Source organism: Lynx canadensis, chromosome A2 (genome assembly GCF_007474595.2).
Source record: "Lynx canadensis isolate LIC74 chromosome A2, mLynCan4.pri.v2, whole genome shotgun sequence".
NCBI lineage: Eukaryota > Metazoa > Chordata > Mammalia > Carnivora > Felidae > Lynx > Lynx canadensis.
This window is the reverse complement of record NC_044304.2, coordinates 7,299,318-7,326,240: the sequence shown is the minus strand read 5'-3', so window position 1 is coordinate 7,326,240 and position 26,923 is coordinate 7,299,318. Positions and strand designations below refer to the sequence as shown.

Sequence of the window (26,923 nt, the reverse complement as noted above, 5' to 3'; positions counted from 1 at the left end):
TGACCTGGCTGAAGTCGGACGCTTAACCGACTGCGCCACCCAGGCGCCCCTCATCTTGTATTTTTTAAACATGATGGGGCACCTAGGTGGCTCAGTCGGTTGAGTGTCCGACTTCGGCTCAGGTCACGATCCCATGGTTGGTGGGTTCGAGCCCCGCGTCGGGCTCTGTGCTGACAGCTCGGAGCCCGGAGCCTGCTACGGATTCTGTGTCTCCCTCTCTCTCTGCCCCTCCCCGCTCATGCTCTGTCTCTCTCAAAAATAAATAAACATTAAAAAATAAAACAAATAAAATAACAATGAAAGCCTAAAACTTGTTGTAAAGCATGATGTCAAGTTGAATGCTTCTAAGTTAGCAAAATGAAGAAATGTGCTTAAAGATGAAAATATAGTAATTCGAAAATCTTGTTGTCTACCGTATGCCATGATTATACTTACACAATATAACTTATCATTGCCGTGAATAACACAACACTTTATATCATAAACTTTTCGAAGGAGGTGAGCATGATTTTTTTAAAAAGTAGGTTCCACAACTAATGTGGAGCTTGAACTCACGACCCCGGGATCAAGAGTAGCGTGTTCTACCGACTGAGCCAGTGAGGCGCCCCTAGCATGATTTTTTTAAAATATCAAATTAGAGTTAAGGTTTTACTTCAATTTTTATTAGGCTTCACTTACCTTCTCTTTATGTTGAACCACAAAGTCATAGGCGCCTGGGTGGTTCAGTTGGTTGAACGTCTGGCTTCGGCTCAGGGCATGAACTCGTGATTTGTGAGTTCAAGCCCCGTATCGGGCTTGTTGCCGTCAGCTAGTTGGTGCAGAACCTGCTTCAGATCCTCTGTCCCCCTCTCTCTCTGCCCCTCCCCTGCTTGTGCTTGCTCTCTCTCTCAAAAAATAAATAAAACACTTAAAAAAATAATAAAAGAACCACAAAGTCATTAGCATTGCTCGAAGAGACTGAAAAATCTCATATTCATCTAATCCATGCTTCCAACACCACTCGGTGCTGACTCCCATCTTCCTTGAACTGCAGGCTCAGAACTCTTTGTCTGGTCAACACCTTGGCCTGGGGGATGGCAAGGCTTGCTAGCTATTATCTACCTGGCACTCAGCACCCATCTCTTCTTTTGCCCTCTTTTTATAAATTTTTAAATGTTTATTTCTTATTGACAGACAGAGACAGTGCACGAGCAGGGGAGGGGCAGAGAGAGACACACAGAATCCGAAGCAGGCTCCAGGCTCTGAGCCGTCAGCACAGAGCCCGATGCGGGGCTTGAACCCATGAACCGTGAGATCGTGACCTGAGCTGCAGTTGGACGCTCAACCGATGGAGCCACTCAGGAGCCCCTGCCTATGTTCCCTCTTGTATCATAGGGATATTCTAGACATCTAGAAGCTACATTTCCCAGACTCTCTTGCTTCTATGATTCTGGATGGGATTAGATTCTGCCACTGAGATACTCTTGTGTAAGATTTGGAAGGTGGGAGAAGTGGAGACTGTCTTCCCTACAACAATGGTAGTTGATGGGTGAGCCCCGGTCTATGTGTGTTTCTGTTATTGGCACAATTCTGTACTTCATTATCTACCCACCAGCATCGTCAGAGATATCACCAGTCGTTTCCTGAGATTTCATGCATTGCAAGAACTGCAGTGAGGTGATGTTGAGTCCCAGCAATCAGCTTTTCACCTCCACTTCTGTAGTCCATCTAATGGTTTTGAGAGCACCAAACTCCCATTATCAAATCCTTCCCTCTCTACTTGAAATACCTAGAGTGGTTTTTGTTTCCTGGTACCTAGAGTGGTTTTTGTTTTCTGAATACAGTAGGTTAGGGAGCCATGAGGGGCATGTCCAGCTTTAGCTCTGACCTGCACTCCTCTTGGTCCCCAGCCTCTTCAGGGAGCAGCGATGGAATGTGGCAGTGGGGCTCTGAGGGCAGTGCCAGTCCAGGGGTCAGAGAGAAGAATGAGGGAGCCATTGTCAAGATCATTATAAACACCCTTGATATTTATTGGATGCTTACTGAATTCTCAGTGCTTTCTATGCATCATTTCACTGAATCCCATAGTTGCCTCATGTTCAAGATTCACCACGCAAAAGCTGTGCGGTCTTCAGCAAGTCGCTTAACCTCTCTAAGCATTAATTTCTCCAGCTATGTAAAATGGTATAATCATAGTTCTATCCATGAGATTATGCATATAAAAGTACTTAACACAGTGTCCAGCTTGTAGTAGACAGAAACTATTATTGAGATCACCATTTATAGCTGAAAGGACACTCCTAGTTGTCCCTGGTATCCACTCCCCCCCCCCCAACTGTGGCAACTAAACCTCCCTCTGTTGCATATCACTCAGAATGAAGACTACGTTTCCCAGCCTCCCTTGCAACTAGGTGGGGCTACATGACTGAGTTCTGGCAAATGAGATATGAGAAAATATCTCCCCCTCCCACGTCCCTTCATACTCTTGCCTGGCATGAGGTCCTAATGAGGTACCACCTTGGAATGTAGCAGGGCAACAAACTAGAAGGAGCTTGAGTCCCAGAATGACCTCAGAACTGTTACTGAGTGAGAAATAAACTTCTACCTTGTTTAAGCTACTGTTGGTTTGTTATTTCTATTATTATCCCCATTTTATGGATGGAGAAATTAAGCCTCCAAGAGGAAATATAACTGGCTCACAGTAAGTGGAAGAGTCCTAGATTTTAGCCTGACAGCAAATCCCATGTTCTCAACACTAGACAGCACTGCCCACCCCTTCCCCACCACTGCTCTTCCCAAACCTGAGCTTGCCAGGGTGTCTATCCCCCTGCTCATCCTCAGGTCCAATCCAGCATCGTTGAACACAGCAAGTCTGTCTTTCCCACTTCCTACTGTACAGCCAATGTCATGTTCCTCCACCACATCCCAGACCTGGGGGTTAAGAGAGGAACAGGAATTTCAGGGAAGGAACAATGGTGCACTGTAATTGCTAGCTCAAATAATAATTCTCACACCATCTCACATTTGTCGAGCTCTTATTACCTTCCAATCTCTATGCTGTGCACTAGCTCCTTGAATACTTGCAACCATCAATGCATCCCATTTTACAGCTGTAGAAGCTGAGGCCCCAGTTAGAGCCGCCAGGCAACCTCTTTGTCCAAAGCCCACACATTCTCTCACCTTCTTCTGTGTGGGCTTGTGTTTGCTGTTCAAGACATAGACAGCCTTGTCCACGGCCACCAGCCTCACTGTGGCCTCAGCACCACCTATCACCTTCACTTCCTCCTGGCGGTTGGGCTCCAAAGGCTGGAAGGGTCCTTCATTCTTCAAACCAGCCTTCAGCTGAGCCAGGAAAAAGAGAGATGTCAGGAAAAGGGGCTCATATGCTACCAAGGGGCTTTCCCAAGTCAATTTTCAAGTTTATGCTCCTTATGGCTCTGATGGAACATCCAGGAACTTCACCAGGCCAATCCCAACTCCACACATTTACTTGCATAGTCTACATGCCCAAGGTTGAGCTTTTAAGGCCACATGCCCTCTTCCTCTCCCCTGCCCCCCGACTGGGAGCCCTTCAGCTTGGACAGACTCTCTGTCTATGCTTTATGATGGTGATGTACAACTTTAAGGAATTTGGCTCACCGTCCCCATGCATCTGTCATTCATGTCGATCCATATGGAGTCAGCCACCAGTTCAGGGTCCTGACCTTTTGCCCTGGGCAGTAAATAAAAGGCCAGAATGCGGAAGGAGGGCAGCGTCTCTGAAGTCACATCAATAATGGCTGATGTGTAGACACTCCCATGCTTTTTTAACTGATGTTTGGCATACACAATCTGGCCCTTACTCAGGACCTTGGAGACAAGGGAGGCCAAGAATGAGAAAGGTAAGGTCAACCTTTTCTTGAGGCTGTCCCAGCTCACAAGGGAGACCCGCATTCCCTTTGCTTCAGCCCCTTAGTCTGAGGCCACCCCAGATGGTTCCCACCTTCATACCACTGTTCACAGTTCCTCCAAACCAGCTATCCAGGGATGTTCCAAGGAAGGAATTTCTTGGCCTAGGTTTTAGTCCAAGACACTCACCAGGATGGTGACGTGAGTGATCTGGTTCTTGGTTGCAGGATTCTGATGTCTCGTGTTAAGGCTCAACTGGATGCTGCTGCCAACTTCTGTGCCCAACATCTTTACCTCAACGGACCCATCCTGAGTCAAGTAAGGCCATGCCGTCACCCTGGCTGAAGCCTGCTCTTCTGGCTGGAGAGGCTCATGGGTTTCTAGCTGGGAAGTGTGATGGGCAAGTAAATTCCCAGCCCTTCTAGCTCACACAGCCCCACCATCCCTGCCGCATTAGGTCGCTACCAAGATAGGGAGCTGCTTCAGGTCTACATCTGTGTTGATGGTCAAAGTGGCCACTCCACTGGCTGAGGTGTATACGCTTTATGGTTTTGGCATTGGACAAGGACTCTAGAGGCTGGGGACCCATCAGGATTTGAGACAAAGACCTGAGGTGGAATCTGGGGCAAGATGAAAGACAGACCTGGGGTGGCCTGGCACAAGAGGTGGAGTACTGGGAATCTGATCTGGACAGGACTGCCTTGTATAGCTGTACAAGTTGTGCACTGAACAACACCAGGGGCACCATTCATATTAGAGTCTTTGAGAAAGGCACCCCCTCAAGTCTTGCAGTGTGCCACCATACGTGGTGGCCCTGGGTGTTGGTGTGCTGGTGGGGTGGAGGTGGAGGGAATTACAATGGAGAGATGTGGAGGGCTTGGGGAAAATTTTAGTAGGATTGACATCAAAGGATGTCTTTAGTTTTCCTAATGTCCATCAGACATCTTAAAGTTACCCAAAAGGAATGCATGTAAAAACAGCATGCTTGCTGTGCAAATGTAGCTTTGGAATACTCCCTTGAGCATCACCTTCTAGGCTGGCTGTGGCCACTAAACCCCTCACAGAGAAACTATGGAGCCATCACAGTGCTTTGGGGGGACCTAGGCTGAGACTTGAGAGAGCCTTGGGGTTGGTCTGAGAGCATGATGGATTCAGTTCTCAGACAGACGGATTGTGGATAGCAGGTGAGTCCAATGTGGGTTTTTGTCTCCTGCGAGGGGTCTGTTAGGGAAAAGGGGCCCTGAGTCCCTGGATGGAGTAAAGTCAGACTCTGACCCTAAAGCGGAAGGGCATCCCCGGCTTGAAATACTGGGGGGTCCTGGTGAACTTGATGTTGTATGGGCTCCGGACGATCTTCACCCCGGAGGTCTCAGCCTGGACCATCTCACTCCCTGGAGAGACAGGGTGACTGTGAGGTCTATGGATGAGGGTCAGTTTCTTGGGAGTGGCAGGGCTGCTGGTACGGGAGGCCCATCTTTGTGAGGACAGGGAAAGACGATAGCACAATCTCAGCTCCTCCCAGTCTTTCTAGCACTTTTGCACTTCTCTGATGAGGAAACTGAGGCTGGGAGGTAGCCCATTGTCACATGGGTGGAATGTCTAGGTTGGGTAAGGACAGGGTCCAGACCTCAGCCAGTGGCTTGGGGGAGGGTGGCACCGGTGGAGAACACAGTGACGTTGACAAAGATTGAGTCCCCAATGAAGTCCTCTTCTGGGCCTTGGAATGTGGACATCAGCGTGTCCTTCTGAAGGGAGACGTGGCCCAGGCCTTCTGAGATCTGCTCTCAGAACCAGGGAGAGAAGAGGAGATGGTTTCTTGGGGGGAATAGAGGAGAGTTGATGGAGGGGGAAGCTGGTGGGGAGAGGTCAAGACTCAGTTACCTCCACTCTCTGCAGGGAACTCTGGATGGGCATCCGGCGGGAATCCAGCTTCACCCCGAAGACGGCCAGAGCATGTCCATCCAGTGGCTTGTTGAATATGTACCTGGGGGGTGGAGGGTCATCCCACTGGCTCTGAAGCACCCACACAACCTCATGTGGTTGCAGAGACGGCGGTAAATCTTTGGGAGGGGCAGAGGTGGCCCCTGCACGCTTGGATGGTTTCATTGCCAATCTGCAAACCCCGCGAGGTGACAAATGTGCCTGTGCCATCTCGTGGACCTTCAGAGAGGGTGCGAACCGTGAGAAATGGTGCAACTCCATTAGGTAGGCAAGGTGGCCTGTACAACCCCGGAGACCTGAAGGGATGGTCTCTACTACCTACAGGTGGCAGATGTGGTCTGGACAACCTGATGGAACAACGTAGTTGGCCAAGAATATCTCACGGGTAGCAAAGAGTACCTTTACCATCCTTAAGTGCTACAGAAGTGGCCTGCTTCTCTACCCATTCAGTTTCTCGACATTCCTGGTCCTCTGGCCAGGTTGGGGATAAGGGGACTCACCGGGCCTGGATGTCCACACCCAGAGCCTCATTGTTGAGTTAGAAGAAAATCTTATTTGGCATCAGCTGGACCTCAAATGATGGGAGCACTGGGTGGAGTAAAAGCAGTGGATGCCCTCAGTATTTTGCTGTCTCCCCTGTCCCCGCCCTGTCCACTCTCTCCTCAGTGGCTCTGGCAATCCCCAAGGACTGGAACACATGGTCCTGTTCACCAGCATACAGCTTAGGCCCTGGTGCACAGTAGGTGCACCACGAGCCTTCCTTTCTATTTCCAATCCTGCTCCCTGCATGTCCCTCCTTGCCCTGCCCATCACATCCTACTCACCCTACGTCATCCCTGACGTCAACGGCCGCCTTGAACTGCTGCTTGGCTGCACTTTGGTAACTGGCTTCGATGCTCCAGGTCCCAAGACTGAGACACAGAGAATGAGGAGAGAGGGAGACTGAGAAGGAGAGCCTCCATCCATAAGGCTCCCAGCAGGGCACCTGACAATCTCTGGGAGGTGAGATTGCGAAGAAAAGAGCTCGCGAAGAAACCTTCCTTGGCCAGCAGGTTCTGGCTGATCACGGTGATCCCCTCTGGGTTCTGTGGGGAGAGGGGGTGGGTGGTTCATGCCCCAGGCCTTTAGCACATGATATGACCTCAGTGTCTGGGATCCACCTTCCCATCAGGAGAGGCCACCTTGATGTCCAGCGTGAATGTCCTGGTCACAGGATTCATCTTGTGGTTCACAGCAAACACCCGGTATTGAACTGGAGGAAGAGGGAAAACTCTGAGTGTTGGATAGAATCTGGAAAGGGAGGTAGCCATCGGATCTTTTGCAGTGGGGGGACTTTGGATAGAGGGAGACCTCGAGAGGTGGGACATCTCAGGCATTGCTGGGGAGACTGGGAATGAGAGTCAGCATCTGCCCTAGGCCGAGTGCCCGGGGGCTGTACCCAAGTGCTCAGGGGTGTAGATAGTCTTGTCTGTCTGGGCGAATGTAGCCAGCGTGGGGAGCCCCCAGCACTATCTCCTCCATGAATGAAGAGTCCGAGATGGGTGCCCAGCTTGCCCGGATGATGATGGACTGCTGCCCTGCTTGTGGGGGGGTACACCAGGCTCTCGGATATCTGGGGAGAGATGCCCACGCTCCTCAGTCTCTGCTGAGGTCTCCATCCCTGGGAGCAAAGCCCTGGGCCAGATCTTGGAAAAACAATCGGATGGGGGCCCTCTGGCTCCGCCGTTGCCCCTGCACAAGGACATCAGGCAAAGGACTTCCAGCCAAGAGAAGGATGCAATCCAGTCCATGTTCAGCTCCTCAAGCCACCAGCAGAGGGCGCCTCCCACTAAGAGTGGTGGACCCTCTTAGCCACCACTGTCTTCTTCATGGGGCCCATACGGTGAGGTTCACCTCGAGGGTCCCGGTGAGGGGCTGCGTGGAGTCCGAGTGAGCCTGTACGTGGATGTTCTCAGGGCTGCCGACCCGCAGGGCTCGGGGGGTCACCAAGATGTACCTGTCAGTAGACACACGCAGGGACATGGTGGGGGGGGGGGACCCGAGAGGGGGCGGCAGCAGCAGAGAGGCAGGGTCTCATGCAGGGAATCATGCAGACAACAGATATGCAGGCAACAGCTGAGTGCCCTCAGTTTCCCAGACTCACAGTGGCTCAGCGTGGGCAAGAGGGGTCCCCGAGAGGAGTAGAAGCAACCCCATGGGCCAGGACAAGTCCATGGCGGCGGGGGCGGGGAGGGGGAGGCCGATGTGTGCAGCGACAGGCCACAGACACCTGTCCTCTTGTCCATCCCAGCTCTGGTCTGTTTGCCTTGGCCTGGCCTGGCTGAGTTAACATCTAAAGTGGGGAGGGGACCCCCATAAATCCAATGGGGGAAGAAGAGGTTGCTCTCCCCTCCTCAGCCACCCTCCACGGAGGCCGGGGACAGCTGCACTAAGACGTATTCCAGAGGTGCCTGGGTGGCTCAGTCGGTTAAGCATCTGACTTCAGCTCAGATCATGATCTCGAGGTTCTTGGGTTCGAGCCCCGCAGCGGGCTCTGTGCTGACAGCTCAGAGCCTGGAGCCTGTTTCGGATTCTGTGTCTCCCTCCCTCTCTGCCCCTCCCCCACTTGCACTTTGTCTCTCTCTCTCTCTCTCTCTCTCTCAAAAATAAATAAACATTAAGAAAAAAAAAGTATTCCAGCTCCCCACTTGGGGGCCTGAGTGGTGGTGGTGGGGGGAGGGGTTGTCCTTTCCATGACCCATGAGATCTTATCCTGAAGCCTTCCCCTCTACCAGCAAGGAGCCCAGGCCACGTGCACTGGGAGGCTGGACTCAGAGCTTGGTTAGGATTGACTGGTAGGGGCAGGAAGAAACAAGATAGTCCCTGCCTCTGCCCTTATGTAATTGGTGAGTTGCTGGGGTAGCTGCTCCAACAGGGGCTGTGCAGGCTTTATGTATTCATTTCTTGGGTCACAGGCGTGAGCAGCCACGGCAGTGAGCCATCTGGCCCCAGGACCCACTATAAGGGAACCGTCTCAAAAATGCACGGGTCAAATCCTCTCGCTGGGCTTCAGATCTTTCTGCACAATTACACTTGGTAAATTGTGACCATTGTCCATTGTTCTTAAATCATGCCAAGCTCTCTGGGCTCCTTTTTCCAGAAGGCAAATTATACATCTTGAACCAGGGACACAAACACATCATGCTTGAGGCATCCCTGGAAGAAGGCTTTCTCTATCCCGAACTAATTTTCACTGCCTGTTTAATATGCCCTTTAAAGATGTTGGAGCCACTTTGTGGTCCTGCCTCTGAGAAGCAGAGGGGGCTGCAGACAAGTTTGTCTGGTTCTTCGTTTCTCAGTGAAGCCATTGCTGCCAGCTAGCAGAGCCTGGGAAAGCCCAGAGCTTCCAAAAAAATGACAATATGCACTTATCGAACAAAGATTGGATAGGTAGTTACTAGGAGCCCAGCCCCCCCTTAGCATGCTGAAGACACAGAAGTGACCACAAGACAAAGTGACCACAAGACCTCCTGCCCCTGTGGAGTGGACATTTCCTGAGGACTTGCTAAGGGCCCATGATGCATTTCCTCCTTAAACTTCACAGTCTCTTGTTAATTAGGTTCAACCCTCGCCTGCTTTCCAGACTCTACCTTTGCAGAGAGCTGGAAAACCAGACGTGTCAGAAACAAAGGGGGAAGGTGGAATCCAATCATTTATTCCTCGGGCATTTATTGAGCACCTGCTGTGTGCCAGGTGCTGTTCCTCATGCTTTGTGTACACCGACAGAAGTCTCACATTTATGCTGAAGTGAGAATTACCACCCATTGTACGTATGAGGAAGCTGAGGCCCGGTGAAGGTAAGCAACTTGCCTTGTGGCAGGCGGGTGAGCCGTGAGGCTCTGGGGAATACTCTTGAGACCATGGTAAACAATCCGTTATGAACCCAAGAATCAACAGAATCAAATAAAGGCCTGGGTCAGGGGAGCAGGTGAGACCCAATTTGGAAGGTTCTAGAACACTGGTGTCCATTCGGGGTGGCGTATTCCACTGCTGTTCCCTGCTCTCCGGGAATCTCCGCTGGTTCTGTTCAGCCGTCCCTCAGCTGGGTGTGAGCTCTCCCCCTCACATCTTTGTGACCACCCCAGGTGTCCCCATCCTCCCTCTGTCCCAGGGGCTCCTAGGTGTCCAGAGCAAGGGGTCGTCCAAAGGTGAAGGATGGCAGGGGCGCTGTTCTCAGTCCCTCCCACCTTTCTGTCCAGTCTGGGCCTCCTGTTACTCTGCCAGTATCTCTGTCTCCCGAGGGAACTCTTTTTTTTTTTTTAATTTATTTTGAGAGAGAGCATGAGCAGGGGAGCAGGGGAGGGGCAGAGAGAGAGGCGGGGAGAGAGAATCCCAAGTAGGCTCCACACCGCCAGCACAGAACCTGATGCAGGGTCTTGAACCCATGAACCAGGAGATCATGACCTGAGCTGAAACCAAGAGTCAGATGCTCAACTGACTGAGTCACCCAGGAGTGGGAATCCTTGTCAGGTAAACACATCTGAGGCTTTTGAAGCCTGCTCAGGCCCGCAGCTCCCTTGAGTTTCGGTTTTGACTTGGGGGAGGGCCCAGCACCGCCCTCGGGTACCAGGGAGCAACAGAGGAGGCGGGGAAACACTTTGAAAACAAACGGTGTGTGTGGCGGGGGGGGGGGCTTCTGTGACACAACTTAGTCATCCAGTGAATGACGGATGATCAGATTGATGGAGGAGTTGAACAAATGGATGGAGGCAAAAGTGGGTGCTGGGTGAATGAGTGACAGGAGCTCGCGTCTCATGAAGAATGAGCATTTGCTCAACAACTAATAAAATAAATGAAATAAATCTGAGCACCACTTGCATGGCTGGCTTTGTTGTTGGCGCGTGGGGGGCGGGGACACAGCAAGGGAACAGGACGGAAACCCCTTCCCCTGGGGTGTGGGTGTTTACTGTGGCTGCCATCACCTGGACTGTCCCTTTGAGTCCTCTCGGCAATCTCAGGACCGGACCCACTGACCCATTTTGCAGATGCAAAAACCTAGGCACCAGAAGGTGAAGCGTCCTGCCCGAAACTGTGCAGCTAGGAAGCTGGGGCACAGGGAGGTTAAGTGAGTCGCCTTAGGTCACACAGCAAGTTCAGCGAGCCTGTGTGAGAGGGAGCCGGAGAAGGGTAGGGGGTCGGCGGGCGACCCGCCGTGGGCTCCACCCGGGTCCGCTACGGCAGTTAAAGGTCGAGTCCAACTTTCGGCCACGAGAGGGCGCCAGCGAGCCTCCGGCCAGCCCAGGAGCTCTCGGCCCCCTCCCGCAGGAATGCGGGTGGTGGAGGGAGGGGACGTTGGCCGCGCGCCCAGAGCAGCTGCTGCTGCCGCTCGGATTCCGCCCGCCTTCCCCTCCCTGGGACCCGGGGTTTGCAGCAAGGAGGCCGGGGCGGGAGGGACGGCGTTGCAGGGATGTGTGGCCTCTGTTTTCGCTCCCTCCTCCTCCAGGCTTCCAGCCCACAGCTTCCCGGGAAAGGCCGGGCCGGATCCAGGAGGCAAGAAATAATACAAATACCAGCATTTCAGCGAACGGCTTCATTTGTGAAACACTTCAGTCCTGGCACTTAGCAGGGGCTCTCTCGCCAGCAGCCCTTCCATTTCACAGATGAGGAAACCGATGCTCAGAAAGGTGGCGTTTCTTGCTCAGGTAGGAGGTGTCAGGAGCGTCTCGGTCCAGATGAGGCCGCCAGGACGCGTTCTGCTTGGTCACCTTGTGTGTCAACCCAGGCTCCTCGGTCACTTCTTGGTCCCTGAGGCTTCGGGAACTGGCTTTGCCTCCTCATCCCTAAGGACACGCCCCAGATGCCTCTGGTTCCCGGTCCAAGGAGGCCTGCTAGCAGTGACAAATTTCAGGGGAAGCTTGTTCCTTGCTGTGGGGGAGGAAGAAGAATTCAGCAGTCGCATTTGGGGTTGATTACTGGGTCTGAAAGCACCGGGATAGGCGCCCTAACAGAAGTGAAAGCCTGATCAGGGAAAACTGCCCCCAAATAAGCAGCTAGGAGGGCCCAGAGAAACCTCCTAACCCACCCAGGCTGGGGAATCAAAGAAGGCATCCTGGAGGAAGCGGTATTTAGGCTGAGACCCGAAAGTCTGAAAGTCTCAGGACAGTAAGAGGAATCTGGTGAAGGGTTAGGGGTGGGAGACAGAAGTAGGTTTTGTTTCAGGGGGAGGGAACAGCCCATGTGAAGACGTGGAAGAGACGTGGGGCATTTGGGGAGTTGTAAGAAAAGGGTCTTGAAATACTTAATAGGCTACAGGGAGTCTCATTTTTAAAATTTGTTTGATTTAAAAAATTTTTTAGTTTATTTATTTATTTTGAGCAAGAGAGCGCGAGAGCAAACGGGGGAGGGACGGAGAGAGAGGATCCCAAGCAGGTTCTGCACTGTCAGCACAGAGCCTGTCGCTGGACTTGAACTCACGAACAGCGAGATCATGACCTGAACCGAAATCAAGAGTCGGATGCTTAACCCCGACTGAGCCACCCAGGTGTCCCAGACACGGATTCATTTAGATGCTTTAACTTACCCACCCATTCTTTCAGGTGTCAGATATTTGGGTATCTATCATGTGCCACATACTCTAGTAGGGGTTGGGGGTGTGGTCGAGGAGACGACAGTCTCCTCCCCAGGGAGGTGACATTCTAGTGGGGGGAGACAGGCAGGAAACATAACTTTCGTGTATGTCAGGTATTGACAAATAAAGCAGGTTCAGGGGATAGGGCGATAGGGTACGATCTTATGGCCTCTCTGAGAAGGTGACATCTGAGCACCTTCATGAGCCGAAGGAGGGAGCCATGTGGCTATCTGGGAAAAGCGTTCTAGGCGGATGGAACAGCAAATACAAAGGCCCTGAGGTAGGAATGTGCATGGAGCATTTAAGGAATAGTAAGGAAGGGCACTTGGGTGGCTCAGTCGGTTAAGCGGCCGGCTTCAGCTCAGGTCATGATCTTGAGGTTCATTAGTTCGAGCCCCACATCGGGTTCTGTGCTGACAGCTCGGAGCCTGGAGTCTGCTTTGGATTCTGTGTCTGCCTCTCTCTCTCTGCCCCTTCCCTGCTCCTTCTCTGTCTCTCAAAGAAAATAAATAAATGTTAAATAATAATAATAATAATAAAAAAAAGAAATAGTAAGGAGGTCAGTGTTTCCAGAATGAAGCGGGTGAAAGGGAGAGAGTAGAAGATAATTTGGGATTAATATTTAAGGGTCAGAACATGTAGGAGGCCTCATAGCTGTGGATTTTGAATCTAAGTAAGAGGGGGAACCATTGGAGAATTTTGAAAAGAAAAGCAATATTATCTTTCTGTTTTAACAGAATTAGTCTGGGCAGGTCCTTTCTTCCTCTGACTTGAAATCCAAAGGTGATTTTCACTTAGTTCAAAGCAATAAGGAGGGCAAATAATTCCATGACATAAAAATAAGGCCACATTATGTCACAGAAAAGTTGAAAAAATGGGGGAAGAGTGCACTTCATATTACAGGCACCCTAATCTCCATAATATGTAAAGAATTTCTAAGAATTAATAATAAAAATATAAACAATCCAGGGGCGCCTGGGTGGCTCAGTCAGTTAAGCGTCCGACTCTTGGTTTTGGCTCAGGTCACGATCTCACAGTTGGTGAGTTCAAACCCCACATAGGACTCTGTGCTGGCAGTGCGGGACCTGCTGGGGATTCCCTCTCTCTTCCTCTCTTTCTGCCCCTCCCTCAAAAAAATATAGATGAGCAGTCCAATAGAAAAACTTGAGCAAGGGGCACCTGGGTGGCTCAGTCGGTTGAGCGTCTGACTCCGGCTCAGGTCATGCTTAGGTCATGATCTCGCGGTTTGTGAGTTCGAGCCCCATGTCGGGCTAGTGCTGACATCTCAGAGCCTGGAGCCTGCTTTGGACTCTGTGTCTCCCTCTCTCTCTCTCTCTCTGTCCTTTCCCCCACTCGCACTCTCTCTCTGTCTCTCAAAAATAAGTAAAAGCGTTAAAAAGTCAGAAAACCTTGAACAAAACGTGTGATCGGGATGTTCACAAAAAATGAAATACAAAAGGTTCTTTGACATGTGAAAGGACAGCCTTACTCACAATAAGGGAAATGCAAGTTAATATCAGAGAAATGTGCACTGGGTGTTGTATGGTAACCAATTGGACAATAGATTTCATATTTAAAAAATAATAATAAGGGGCGCCTGGGTGGCTCAGTCGGTTGGGCGGCCGACTTCGCCTCAGGTCATGATCTCGCGGTCCGTGACTTTGAGCCCCGCGTCGGGCTCTGTGCTGACGGAGCCCGTTTCAGATTCTGTGTCTCCCTCTCTCTGACCCTCCTCCGTTCATGCTGTGTCTCTCTCTGTCTCAAAAATAAATAAACGTTAAAAAAAATTTTTTTAAATAATAACAAAAAAATAAAACAGTATGGTTAAAAAAAAAGAGAGAAACGTGAAGTACTGATTTTTGCCCATCAGGTTGGCCAAAATTTAGAAGACTAATCACGCACAGTGCGGTGAGGCTATGAGGAAGTGACCATGTTAACATATGGACATCAGTCCTTCCCAATAGAGATGAATTTGCTAATGTTCGTAGAAATGACAAATGCATAGTTTCTTTGGCCAAGTAATCCCAAGACAGAGACGCTTGCACACGTGTGAAATGATGTATGCACACAAGGTCATCCGTTGCAGCCGTTTACATAATAGGAGAAGATTGGAGGGAGCCCAAAGATTCATCAGTACAGGACCAGTTGCATAAATTATTGTCCATCTACACAATGCAATATTTTGCAGCTGTGCAAAGGAATGAGAATGTCTGCTCGGGCTGATCGGGAAACACTTCCAGGATGTAGTATTCAAGGAAAGATCTCATAGTATGCTGCTTTTGTGAAAAAGATCACATATATATATATATATTCAGTTTTTCCAGTATATTTATTTTTTTTAATGCGGTAAAATCTGCACAACGTAAAACTTATCTTTTTAACCATTTTTAACGTACAGTGGAATGCTATCAAGCACATTCACATCGCCGTGCGACCATCCCCACCATCCATCTCTAGAACGTTCCGCTTTCTCAAACTGAAACTCTGTCCCCACGAAACACTGACTTCCCATTCCCCCTCCCCCAGCCTCTGTTAACCTCTGTTTTACTTTTTTGTCTATGGATTTGCATAAGTGGAATCGTACAGTGTATTTATCCTTTTGTGTCTGGCTTATATCCCTCTGCTTAATGTCTTCAAGGTTCACCCATGGTGTAGCAGGTGCCAGAATTTTCCTCCTTTTTAAGGTAGAATAACATTCCTTTGTGTGTATATACCACAGTTTGCTTATCAGTTTTTTTCTTGTATAATCAGAAAGAAGATCTGGATATCGCGTTCTGTCTGTCTCTCTCTCGAAAACAAATAAACATTAAAAAAAAGTTTTTTAAATGGGGCACCTGGGTGGCTCAGTTGGTTGGGTGTCCGACTTCAGCTCAGGTCATGATCTCACAGTCCATGAGTCAGAGCCCCATGTCTGGCTCTGTGCTGACACCTGGGAACCTGGAGCCTGCTTCGGATTCTGTGTCTCCTTCTCTCTCTCCACCCTCCCCCATTCGTGCTCTGTCTGTCTCTCTCTCTCTCAAAAATAAATAAACATTAAAAAATTAAAAAAAAAAAAGAAAGAAAATCTGGATAGATAACTCGAGGTGGGGGGTGTCGGGAATTGGGCAGTTGAGGGAAAGAGGAGGGCAGGAGAATTTTTAAAAATATTTATTTATTTTTGAGAGAGGGGGAGAGAGAGAACATGAGCAGGGGAGGGGCAGAGGTGGGGGGGAAGAGGATCTGAACCAGGCTCTGTGCTGACAGCAGAGAGCCTGATGCAGGGCTCAAATCCATAAGCTGTGAGATCATGACCTGTGCCGAAATTGGACGCCCAACTGACGGAGCCACCCAGGCGCCCCTAGGAGAATTGTTTTTTAAAGTATTCTTTCAGGTGGGCCTGGCTGACTCAGTCAGTAGAGCATGTGACTCTCAATCTCAGGGTTGTGAGTTCAAGCCCCACGTTGGGCATTGAGCCTACTTAAAAAAATATATAAATATATATATATGCACATATATATTGAGTTTTTAAAGCACTGAGCATTTTAGCTAGTCAAAAGCTGATTTTAAACATCCTCTGGGGGGGGGGGGCGCCTGGGTGGCTCAGTTGGTTGAGCATCCGACTTCAGCTCAGGTCATGATCTCGCGGTTTGTGAGTTCAAGTCCCGCCTCAGGCTCTGTGCTGACAGCTCGGAGCCTGGAACCTGCTTCGGATTCTGTGTCTCCCTCTCTCTGCCCCTTACCCACTCATACTCTGTCTCTCTCTCTCAACGGTGAATAAACGTTAAAAAAAATAATTTAGGGGCGCCTGGGTGGCGCAGTTAAGCGTCCGATTTCAGCCAGGTCACGATCTCGCGGTCCGTGAGTTCGAGCCCCGCAGCAGGCTCTGGGCTGATGGCTCAGAGCCTGGAGCCTGTTTCCGATTCTGTGTCTCCCTCTCTCTCTGCCCCTCCCCCGTTCATGCTCTGTCTCTCTCTGTCCCAAAAATAAATAAACGTTGAAAAAAAAATTAAAAAAAAATAATTTAAAGATCCTCTGGGCTGTTGCGTGGAGAATGGATTGTAGGGGGAGCGAGTGCAGAAGCGGGGAGGGGGCTGGTGCAATGCTCCAGGTGAGAAATGATGGTGGTTGGACTAGGGTGGGGGCCCAGAAGGTGTTGCAAAACGGTTGGTTGGATATATTTGAATCTATTTTACAGGTCAAGTGAGCAAGATCTGATTAGCTGTGAGGTATGATGACTCCGAGAGTTTTGGCGTGAGCAATCAGAACAGACTTCCCTCTGCTCAGATGGGGAGAGAGGACAGAGGGGCAGGTGTGAGTGCAGAAATCGAGAACCAAGGGTTAGTGCGTCAACACCTTCTGAACGTCGGCCTATTTCTGTTGTAAGCAATAGCATCCAGCTAAAATGTAGTAACAGTCCCTGCCCCAAAACACACTCTGCTTTTGCTTTTATGTTGCCATCTGGATTGGTGGTGATTCTTCTTTATATGCAACAGAAACTGGCTCAGGGTGATTTAAGCTGCAAAGGAATTTACCTGGTTGGATGCTGGGGGCTAATGAAATCACCAGCCTTCGAAGATGGACGGGGACAAAGTGGGGGTGCAGGGCAGGAGCTTAAATCCTCCTCCTGAATCCAACCTGAAACTCTGGCTTTCCATGACACTTCCGTCAATGCCCCTGTCTCTCCTGCCACCTCCCTTTCCTGATCCCTCCTCCTTTGGGGGGGGGGTTCTCAACTCTAAATCCTGTACATCTGTTGAGTGGAATCGGGGTCACATGCTCACTTCCGTAGCTGCTGGGGAATCTGAGAAGAAGGTCTGGTATGTTCTCACACCAGGAGTCTATGAGTCTGGGGTTCGGAATACTGTATGCCCCACCTGTAAATAACTATCGAGTTTGGCTTCACGCACGGTGACTTTGATGGCTTTTCCTTGTTGGCAAGAAGATAAATTTGTCTTTTAAAATAATTTATTTGGGGCGCCTGGGTGGCTCAGTCGGTTAAGCGGCCGACTTCGGCTCAGGTCATGATCTTGCGGTCTGTGAGTTCGAGCCCCGCGTCGGGCTCTGTGCTGACGGCTCAGAGCCTGGAGCCTGTTTCGGATTCTGTGTCTCCCTCTCTCTGACCCTCCCCCGTTCATGCTCTGTCTCAAAAATAAATAAATGTTAAAGAAACATTTAAAAATAAATAAATAAATAAAATAATTTATTTAAGGGAGTTTTTGGTTTTTTTTTTTTAAACAAGAGAATATTGGACATAGAATTCAGGACAGTGGAGACTCTTGGGGTAAGGCAGGCAGCAAATAATAATGTTCTAATGGTGGAGTCTGATGGTGGGCTCGTGTGTATGTGTTTTGCTCCCCTGGTCTTTTGCACACATGCGTGATGTCAGTTGGAGTCCCGGATAGAAAGAGATAGCACACTCAAAGCGGGTAATTTGGGGCTCCATGGAGACAGGGACAATTGCAAAAGTAGAGACAGAAGGCGGGTAACCCTATGGAGTGCAGTGCCATTCTGCTGGCCTCTGGGGGGTCCTATCACCATCTTTAGCTGAAAGGGGCAAAGGGGGGAGTGGCTCTTAGACACTGGAGCTGGGGCCATCTGGGACCATCTGCCATAAGGCAGTGGCCCCCATGGAGGGAGCTCTGGGGGGGGGGAGACAAATACTCTGGCCTTTCTCCTCCCAGCCTCTCATCCCCCGCTGATGCCTCCTATCGGCAGAGCCCCACACAACCAAAAACTAGATGTGGAGGAAACCGGCTGATGTAAACCTTGGGTAAACCTCTTAAGGCAGCCCAAAGACCTTTTTACACACGTGTGCCCCTTATATTCTTTTTAAAAATGTGTTTAAATTTTAAATTGAGATGTAATTCATATACCGTGAAATCTGCCATTTTAAAGCGTGAGATTCAGTGGTTTGGGTCAAGTCACAAGGCTGTGCAACGGGCGTCATGATCTAATTTCATACGTGCTTTTGTAGGTATTTCCAACACGCTTGAGAAATCCAATGTCGGGGAGGGGAAAGGAGGGACCCATTTGAGAAAAAAATAGTAAGCAGCTCCATTATCTCTGACTCAAAGACATGTGTGGAGGGCCCTGGACTCAGTTTCCCTTTTCCTAGAAGATGTTACTAGAGGCCCCTGGAGGTCAGCATAGACTGAGTTGGAGAGACCCAGGCTTGATTCCTGCCCCCCCCCCTCTGCTCTGGACAACCTCGGTTTCCTCATTTATGAACTGGGCAGCTTCTGAGTGCCTCTGTCTACTAAGGCTACAAAGAGCAAACATTGATGAAAACCCCTTCGCCCGGGGCCTGGCCCTCCACGGTGGTAGCCAGACGTGAAGCATCACAAAGACTCCACCTCCAGCACGCGGGACTCTTCCTGTCATTTCGGTGCTGTTACCGTTAGCTCTGCTCTCCGGGAGATGCCACCAGCACGTCACCTGCCCAGGGTCACCCAGTGAACAAGAAACAGAATCAGCATTGGACACGGAGTCAGTCCATTTGCTTCCGAATTCTCCACATGAGGACCAAGAAACTTGGTAATACTCTCTTGGGGGCTCCAGTAGGACCCTTATTGCTTAAAATTTTTTTAAGGTTTATTTATTTATTTTAAGAGAGCGAGAGAGCAGGGGAGGGGCAGAGAGAGAGAGAGAGAGAGAGAGAGAGAGAGAGAGTCCCAAGCAGGCTCCACACTGTGAGCGTGAAGCCTGATGTGGGACTCAAACTCATAAACTACAGGATCATGACCTGAGGGGCGCCTGGGTGGCTCAGTCGGTTAAGCATCCGACTTTGGCTCAGGTCACGATCTCATGGTCCGTGAGTTCGAGCCCTGCGTCGGGCTCTGTGCTGACAGCTCAGAGCCTGAAGCCTGCTTCTGATTCTGTGTCTCCCTCTCTCTCTGACCCTCCCCCGTTCATGCTCTGTCTCTCTCTGTCTCAAAAATAAATAAAACATTAAAAAAAAAAAAAAGATCATGACCTGAGCCAAAATCATGGGTCGGATGCTTAACCAACTGAGCCACCCAGGCTCCCGCTTTTTAAAAATTTTTAACTGTGGGGGTGCCTGGGTGACTCAGTCGGTTAAGTATCTGACATCAGCTCAGGTCATGATCTCTCATGGCTCATGAGTTTGACCCCGCGTGGGGCTCTCCTCTGTCAGCCCAGACCCCGCTTCAGATCTTCTGTCTCCTTCTCTCTCTGCCCCTCACCCACTCACGCTCTCTCTCTCTCTCTCTGTCAAAAATAAATAAACATAAAAAATAATGAAAAATAAAAATTTTAATTGTGATAAAATATACATAACACGAAATTTACCATGTTCACCATTTTTAAGTGTTCAGTTCTGTGGCATTAAGTACATTCTCGTGGTTGTGCAGCCCTCCCTACCACCCGTCTCCAGAACGCATTATGTCTTGCAAACTGAGACTCTGTCCCCCCAAAACACTGACTCCCCACCCCCTCCTGGAGCCCACCATCTACTTCCTATCTCTGTGAATGAGACTCCTCTAGGGACCTCATCCAAGTGGAATCCTACAGTATCTGTCCTTTCGTGTCTAGCTTATTTCACGGAGTATAATGCTCTCGAGGTTTATTTGTGTTGTAGCAGGTGTTGGAACTGACTTCCTTTTTGAGGCTGAATAACATTCCATTGTGTGGATGTACCTCATTGTGTTCATCCAGTCTTCTGTTGATGGACCCGTTGATGGGGTTGCTTCCACATTTGGCCGTTGTGAATCATTCTGCCATCAATGTGGGTGTGCCAATATCCCCTTGAGACCCTGCTTTCAGTTCTTTGGGGTCACACCCGGAAATGGAACTGCTGAGTCACGTGATAATTCTGTCTCGTTTTTTGAGGAACTATCACGCTATTTTCCATAGTGACCGTACCATTTTACATTCTCACTGACAGTGCACAAGGCTTCCAATTTCTTCACCTTGTCACCAACACTTGTTGTTTTCTTGAGTTTTGTTTGCGCGATTTATTTATAGCAGTTGTTCTTTTTTTTTTATTTTTTTTTTTTAATTTTTTTTTTTCAACGTTTATTTATTTTTGGGACAGAGAGAGACAGAGCATGAACGGGGGAGGGGCAGAGAGAGAGGGAGACACAGAATCGGAAACAGGCTCCAGGCTCTGAGCCATCAGCCCAGAGCCTGACACGGGGCTCGAACTCCCGGACCGCGAGATCGTGACCTGGCTGAAGTCGGACGCTTAACCGACTGCGCCACCCAGGCGCCCCTATAGCAGTTGTTCTAATGTGTGTGAAGTGAACCTTATTGGTTTTTAAATTTTTTATTTAGACATAGGGAGTTGAGCTTTATTAAATATTTAATATAGGGATTGCTAGTGGTAACAAATATATATTTGATAAAAAAAATATACATGTGCCGCTGGTGAGTGCATGAAACATTTTGCTGATGGGCTGTGTGACCGGAAAAGTCTTGAAGACCCCTTAGTCAACTCGGTTCTATGTAGAGGGCGTTTTAGATCATCCTTGTATTTCCAGGCCCAAGATAATAGAGTCCAGAGGTTGAATGAGGCAGTCTATTTCATCTTTCAAGGTCCAGCAACAATGTCCCCTCCTCCAGGAAGCCTACCTTGCCTTCCCAGACACAGCTCCAGCCTCCCTACTCTGGGGTCCTCAGCCCAGGGTCTAAGGCTCCCTCTTTCTGCCCCAGCCCTGACCACGGTGGGGGGGGGCGGGGTGTGTGTGCCTGGAGGCCGAGGGATTTCTGGGGCCCCACCAAGGCCCAGGCACAGAGTGGGTCAGGCAGGCTGCTGAGTGCATGAATGAATGAAGAGTCCGTAGAGGCCTCTGAGATTGGTATGAACTGAAGACGCCTGGCTGTGCGGAGGTGGGGAGGGTCGGGTGAAGCTCTGCTCACCGGGGCCATATTCGGATGCGGAGGCAGCCGCAGGCCAGACATCGGAGGCCGAGGTTGAGGAAGCGCGTCCAGCGGAAGAGCAGGTGGTGGGAGGCGCGCACGTAAAGGCTGCCGGAGGGGTCCACAGCCTTGAGTGCAGCCAGCGGGGTGTAGCGGGCGTTGGTCTGTCGGCGCAGGGGGGGTCTGGGTGAACTGATGACCTTGACGACGACCTATGGGGTGGAGCCCTGAGTTCTTCGATTCAGGGAGGCGGGGTTTGCAGGGTGGGGCACCCTCCCATCCCGCCCCCCCCCCCCCCCCCCCCGCCCAGCCGCGTCTTTGGGGCTCTGCGCTCCCCCTCCCCCCGCTCACCTGGGCCACATCCTGTGGGCTCTGCCCTACGGAGCGAAAGAGCTCCCTGGAGGCTGGGAGGTAGAAATCTCGGAAGTAGTGCAAGGTGTCAGGGTCGGTGTCTGGGAACTCGGCCTCGGAAACCTGCTCCAGGAGCTTCCCCTCAAAGTCAGTGACCACTGGACCAGGTTCCACCAGGGTGATGCTGGGGATATAGGGAGGGGCACCGGGGCCTGGTACCCCGACCCCCTCGCGGCCCCATTGACGTCCCTCTCCTCCTCACTCTCCCCATCCTTCCTGGTTCCCCAGCCCATCCACTGCCCTTCCCCTGGTACCGCCCATCCTCTTCCCATACCTCCATGTTCCTCATTCCTGATTCCATTTCCCCACCATCACTGCCTTCCCACCCCACTCCTCGCTGCCTCCGTTTCCCTTGTCTTTCCCCACCACTGTCTCCCGTTCCCCCTTCACTACCCAAACGCCCGCCTCACAAGATGTTGAACTGCAGCAGCTGGACAGCCAGGCTCTCAAAGAATCCCTCCAGGGCGAACTTGGAGGCTGCATAGACTTCATTGAACACGACACCTGAGAGGATTGGAGGAGGTTGAGCCCTTTGGGGTCTGGGTGATGGGCTTGTGGGTCCGGAGGGACATGGGGTCTTCAGGAGACAGAGCAAAGAGGGTTTGAAGATCAGGATGAGGGGCTATCGAGGGCCAACATGGTGAGTGTATGTATGTGTGATGGGAGCATATGGGCTCGGGATTAGGTTGTCCTGCGTTGCCCTGTGCTCCACCTGTCCTTAGCCCTGGAAAACCCTTCTTCCCTCCATCCTCTAAACCTCTGGGCCACTTGAGCATAGGATTTCCAGGGCCTCTGAAGGCAAGTCCGATTCACTGGGGCTCTTATCTGTTTTTATGAAGAGGGAATGTAGCCCCTGAGGTTAGGAGGTGCAGCTGGAAGAGGGACCAAAGAGATGGGGCTGAGTAGTAGAATCAGATTCTTAACAAGTAAGGGGGATTCTTTAAGGGGCCTGCTGAGGAGGGGGGCGGATCCCAGGGAGTTTCCTTGGGGAGGAAGGGAGTCTAGAGGGACTCAAGGAGGAAAGACCCAGGAGCCTGGATGGCAAACAGGTGTTCTCCATCGTAGGCCAATAGCAGACATCACTGAGCAATCACTGCTCTCCGTTTCTGCAGAACCTCAGAGCCCCAGAGCTAGACGTCGCCAGGGCTTGGTTGGAGGTGTTTGGCAAGAAAACGTCACAGAGGAGTTCTGACGGTTCTTTCGGGTTTGGGGAGATGGGCGAGACTTGTAGAGGTGTTGGGAAGTAGGTCTGATACTGGATGTGGATGGCCATTGGCAGTATTTGTAAGACCACTGCCTCCTCTTACAGTATGGTGGACATAGACTCTTCCCGAAATTCTTCCTTCAGAGCTTTGGAATCCTTCCCCACACAGGCTCATTTGGAGTATGAGCTAAAACCTATTTGCCATCCTTCCGGCCTGGGGAGGGTCAGACACTGGGGGGGGGGATTTGCAGGGATGGGTCCCCAGGGCTTACCCTGCAGCCCCATCACACTGCTGACCACCACAATGTGGCCCTTTCTCCTTTTCTTCATGCCAGGAAGCACAGCTCTGACGAGACGCACAGCCCCGAAAAAGTTGGTATCGAAGACGTTCTGCATGGCAGCTAGGCTGAGCCCCTCCAAGGGCCCCACCAGGCCCACTCCAGCATTATTCACTAAGGGGGGGTGAGGTTACATTGAGGTCCCCCAAACCTTTCTAGTGCCACTCCTGTAGGGACACTCCTTGGATCATCCCATCCCCTGCTCCAAATTCAGGGCCAGGCCAGAGTATCTCGAGTGGAAGAGTGTGGAGCCCTGGTGATTTTTACATATAGTTTAACATTTGTTATAGGGACCCTGAACCCTGGGTGGGGGGGAAGGGCTGCTGGGAACAGCCTCCCCTTAATACATGAGCCGTTCAGCTCTGACCCCACATTGCATCCAAACAGCCACACCTGCCCTCCTTCAAAAGCCTCTGAGGGAACTTGTGTCGCTTCTTCAACAGAAGCTCTTTCCCCCAAAATGACTCATCAGAGTAATTTTTCCAACTGCATATGGTTTTCTCCAAATGTGGGAAGTTCTATTCAATAAAATCCATCCTACACCCAGGACTCAAGTTTATTCTTGTATCCTTAATAAACAGGTACCCTGGGCTTTTAGCCGGCTTGTCTACCCCTTCTGTCCAGGGCTATAGGTTTCTGGTGAAGCAGGAAAGCTGGTGCTCAGACAGTGGAGAGGATTCGCTGGGACGAGGACCTGTGGTTAGGGCAGGGAGGGGAGTGACCCCCGGGGGCTGTTCGGTCTCACCCAGCACGTCCACTTCCCCTCCCTGGATGCAGCTGAGACACTGGGCCACTGACTCGTCACTGCACACGTCCAGCTGGGCCACGGTGAGGGTCTGCCCCAGAGCCTCTCCAGCAGCTGCTTCCAGTGCCCCCTTCTTTCCCAGGTCCCTCATGGTGGCCACCACTGGGAACAGAGACCGGTGTTGGGTCAGGCACTGGGCTCCTTTTCCCTCTGCATTCATTTGCATGTATTTCCATAATCTTGCATGAACAGTCACAGAGGGATGGGGACCCATAGGTTTACCTACTTACATTCACTACATGGCCACAAATGCGTATTTGTGTACATTCACTTACATGTACTTTCATCCATTCATTCATCCATCCTTTACTGAGCACCTACTTGGTATCCACTGTGCCCTATTCTAGGTGCTGAGACTATTGCATGAAATGAGATAGGCAAAGTCCCTGGCTTCACAGAATGTATAGCCCAGGAAGGAAGCCAATAAAATAAACACAGAACATATTGCCTTGAGGAAAGAAATACATACTTAGGGTCAGTGTGCAGTGTGTGTGTGTGTGTGTGTGTGTGTGTGTGTGTACATGCAAATAGCCAAGTTTCCATCATCTACAGAAATTTCAGCTTGAATACCTGCCGTGTGCCAAACACTGTGCTGAACACTTTTATAAACCCTACCTCTAATCCTTCCAATGATTAGGACTCTAATCCTCCCTATGATTAGGCCACTGACTAATTTTCCAAAGATGGCCACAATATCTTTCATCGCATACGCTCCTTGAGAACTTTGCTGCCCCCCCTCAAGTCATGAAATCTCATGTCCCTCTCCTTGAATCTTGTGACTAGCCGGGAGTCAATAGAACCGGGTGAAGGTAACATTGCGTGGCTTCTGGGATTCAGCCAGAAAAGATGCTGCAGTTTCTGCCTTGTTTGCTGTAACGTTCACTCTCAACATCTTCAGCCACCTTGTAGCGGCCCAGCTATCCCGAGGCTACCTTGCTGGGAGGAAGCCCAAGCTAGCCAGATAGAGGGACCACATGGAGAAGCCCTGAGGTTCATGCCTGCCCAGGCCCATGACTACCCCGCGCTGTTCCAGTTGTAGCCTTTGACCCTGAGTCAGAACTGTCTGGCCGAGCCCTTCCAAATTTATGGCCTTTGTAAAGCACGAGAGACAGATGATTACAGTTGTTCTATTACACCATAAGTTTTGGGATGATTTGCTGCTTAGCAATAGAAGCCGGGACAAGTAGGTGAAGTGGCTGACACACTGAGGCTCAGCAAAGTGAAGTTCCTCGTCTGTCCCGCCCCTACAACAACCTGGGTTTGTTGGCGTGCTGAGCTCAAATACCTGTGTACCTGTTTGTACCCCTCGTGCGTGTACCCACAATCACACATGCACAGCCCTGGTGAGCACTTTCACGTGATCCGTGGGCCCGTGTGATTCATGGGTGTTGCACAGATGAATGGGATCACATGCATCTACATACGGTGATGAGTGTGGCCACAGGGACTGGGTTGCCTGGGTTCAAATCCGGGCTCTGCCGCTTTCCAGCTGGGCGACCTTGGGCAAGGATCTTTGGCCCAATGTGCCTCAGTTTCCTCATTTCTAAGATGGAGCTAATGGTAATGGCCACCTCATAGAGGTGATACGGGGATTAACTGATACACGTGATGCGCGACACTTTGATGAGAACCTGGCACATTGTAAGCACTCGGTAAACATCCTTCACACCTGATCTTCGCCAAAAGGCCGGGAAGTGATTGAATAAACATCCCTCAGCAGTTTTACACACTCACTGCGTGTGCAGAGACACGTGCAGTGCTATGGCTTCCTTGCACCCTGGCCCTCAGACTGTCACACCCAAAGCTGTGTGTGTGTCTAAGACAGAGGGCAGAGGGCTGGGAGAATCAGCCCCGCCAACTGGGGCAATGCCCTTGCCCCCTGCAACCTCCTCTTACACGTAGTGGCCCTGTGCCCACTTCAGCTCCAGCGTGCTCTGGGTCAGAGGTTCCCGGGGGGGGGGTGGGGTGCAGACTGGGGCACTTTACTCCAGGGTTGCAGGAGGCCAGGTCCCTAGATTTAGAGCCCCCCCACCCCCTTAAGCCCCCAAGGTCAGGGTCACTTAAGAGGCTTATTTCGGAGCGGTAATCAGGGGAGGGGTGGGGGAGGGGAGTCCTAGGGAATGCCAAGTGGAGCCTCCGGGAAGCCCTCCCCACCAGCCCTTTAAAAAATATCACCAACCTCCCACTTCCTACCACACTCTACCCTTGTTTTAGTTTGCTTCTTAGCACTTATTGGCACTAGACATATTATACAATTTTAAAATCTGTTTATTGTCTGTTCTCCCTCTCCTCCCTCACACCACTGCTCGGGGCAGAGATTTTTGTCTATTTTGTTCAGAGCTGTGTTTCCAGCACCTTGAATAGTGCCTGACGCCCAGTAGGTGCACAAGAAATATTGGTTGGATGAAGGGGTGATTCCTGAGCAGAGGTGGGAAGGGGGCCTCCATGTGTCCTGGGTCCTCCTCAAGCCCACAAATACAGCTGAAGGGATGGGCTAGCGGAAATAGTGCCAGGACGGCTGAAGGTCCTCAGAAGCCGTGCCCACCCCTGCCCTTCCCGGCCCCACCCTGGGCCTCTAACCTTGGTAGCGCTGCCTGTGGTCATGAGCCAGCTGCACTGCGAGCTCCAGGCCAATTCCCGACGAGCAGCCTGAGATCAGTACAGTCCGGGGTGCGTCGGCCATGTTGATCCCTCCCTGGATGGGTGACCTCTGCTGGCCAGCACCTGACTCCTGCCACCCATCCCTTGGCTCCTCTGCCCCCTCCTAGACACCCTCCAACGGATTCCCCGCAAGGCGAAGGGGTCCCAGATGATGCCAATTCCGAACGGACCCTGCACAGGCAGCTGGGAGGAAACCTTTAACCTCAAAATAGCCTCTTTCCTTTATCTGTGAA

General features: G+C 50.9%; 1 protein-coding gene across 1 annotated transcript; it reads right to left on the bottom strand.

Annotated features, from left to right (window-relative positions):
* Positions 1-20,733: 20,733 nt before the first annotated feature.
* Positions 20,734-26,712, bottom strand: RDH8 (retinol dehydrogenase 8). Its single transcript, XM_030300257.1, has 6 exons — positions 26,610-26,712; positions 23,970-24,131; positions 23,159-23,338; positions 22,093-22,186; positions 21,623-21,806; positions 20,734-21,483 (listed from the first exon to the last, which is right to left on the bottom strand). The coding sequence occupies exons 1-6, from the start codon at positions 26,710-26,712 to the stop codon at positions 21,268-21,270; spliced, it is 939 nt and encodes a 312-aa protein (XP_030156117.1). The 3' UTR covers positions 20,734-21,267.
* Positions 26,713-26,923: the final 211 nt, after the last annotated feature.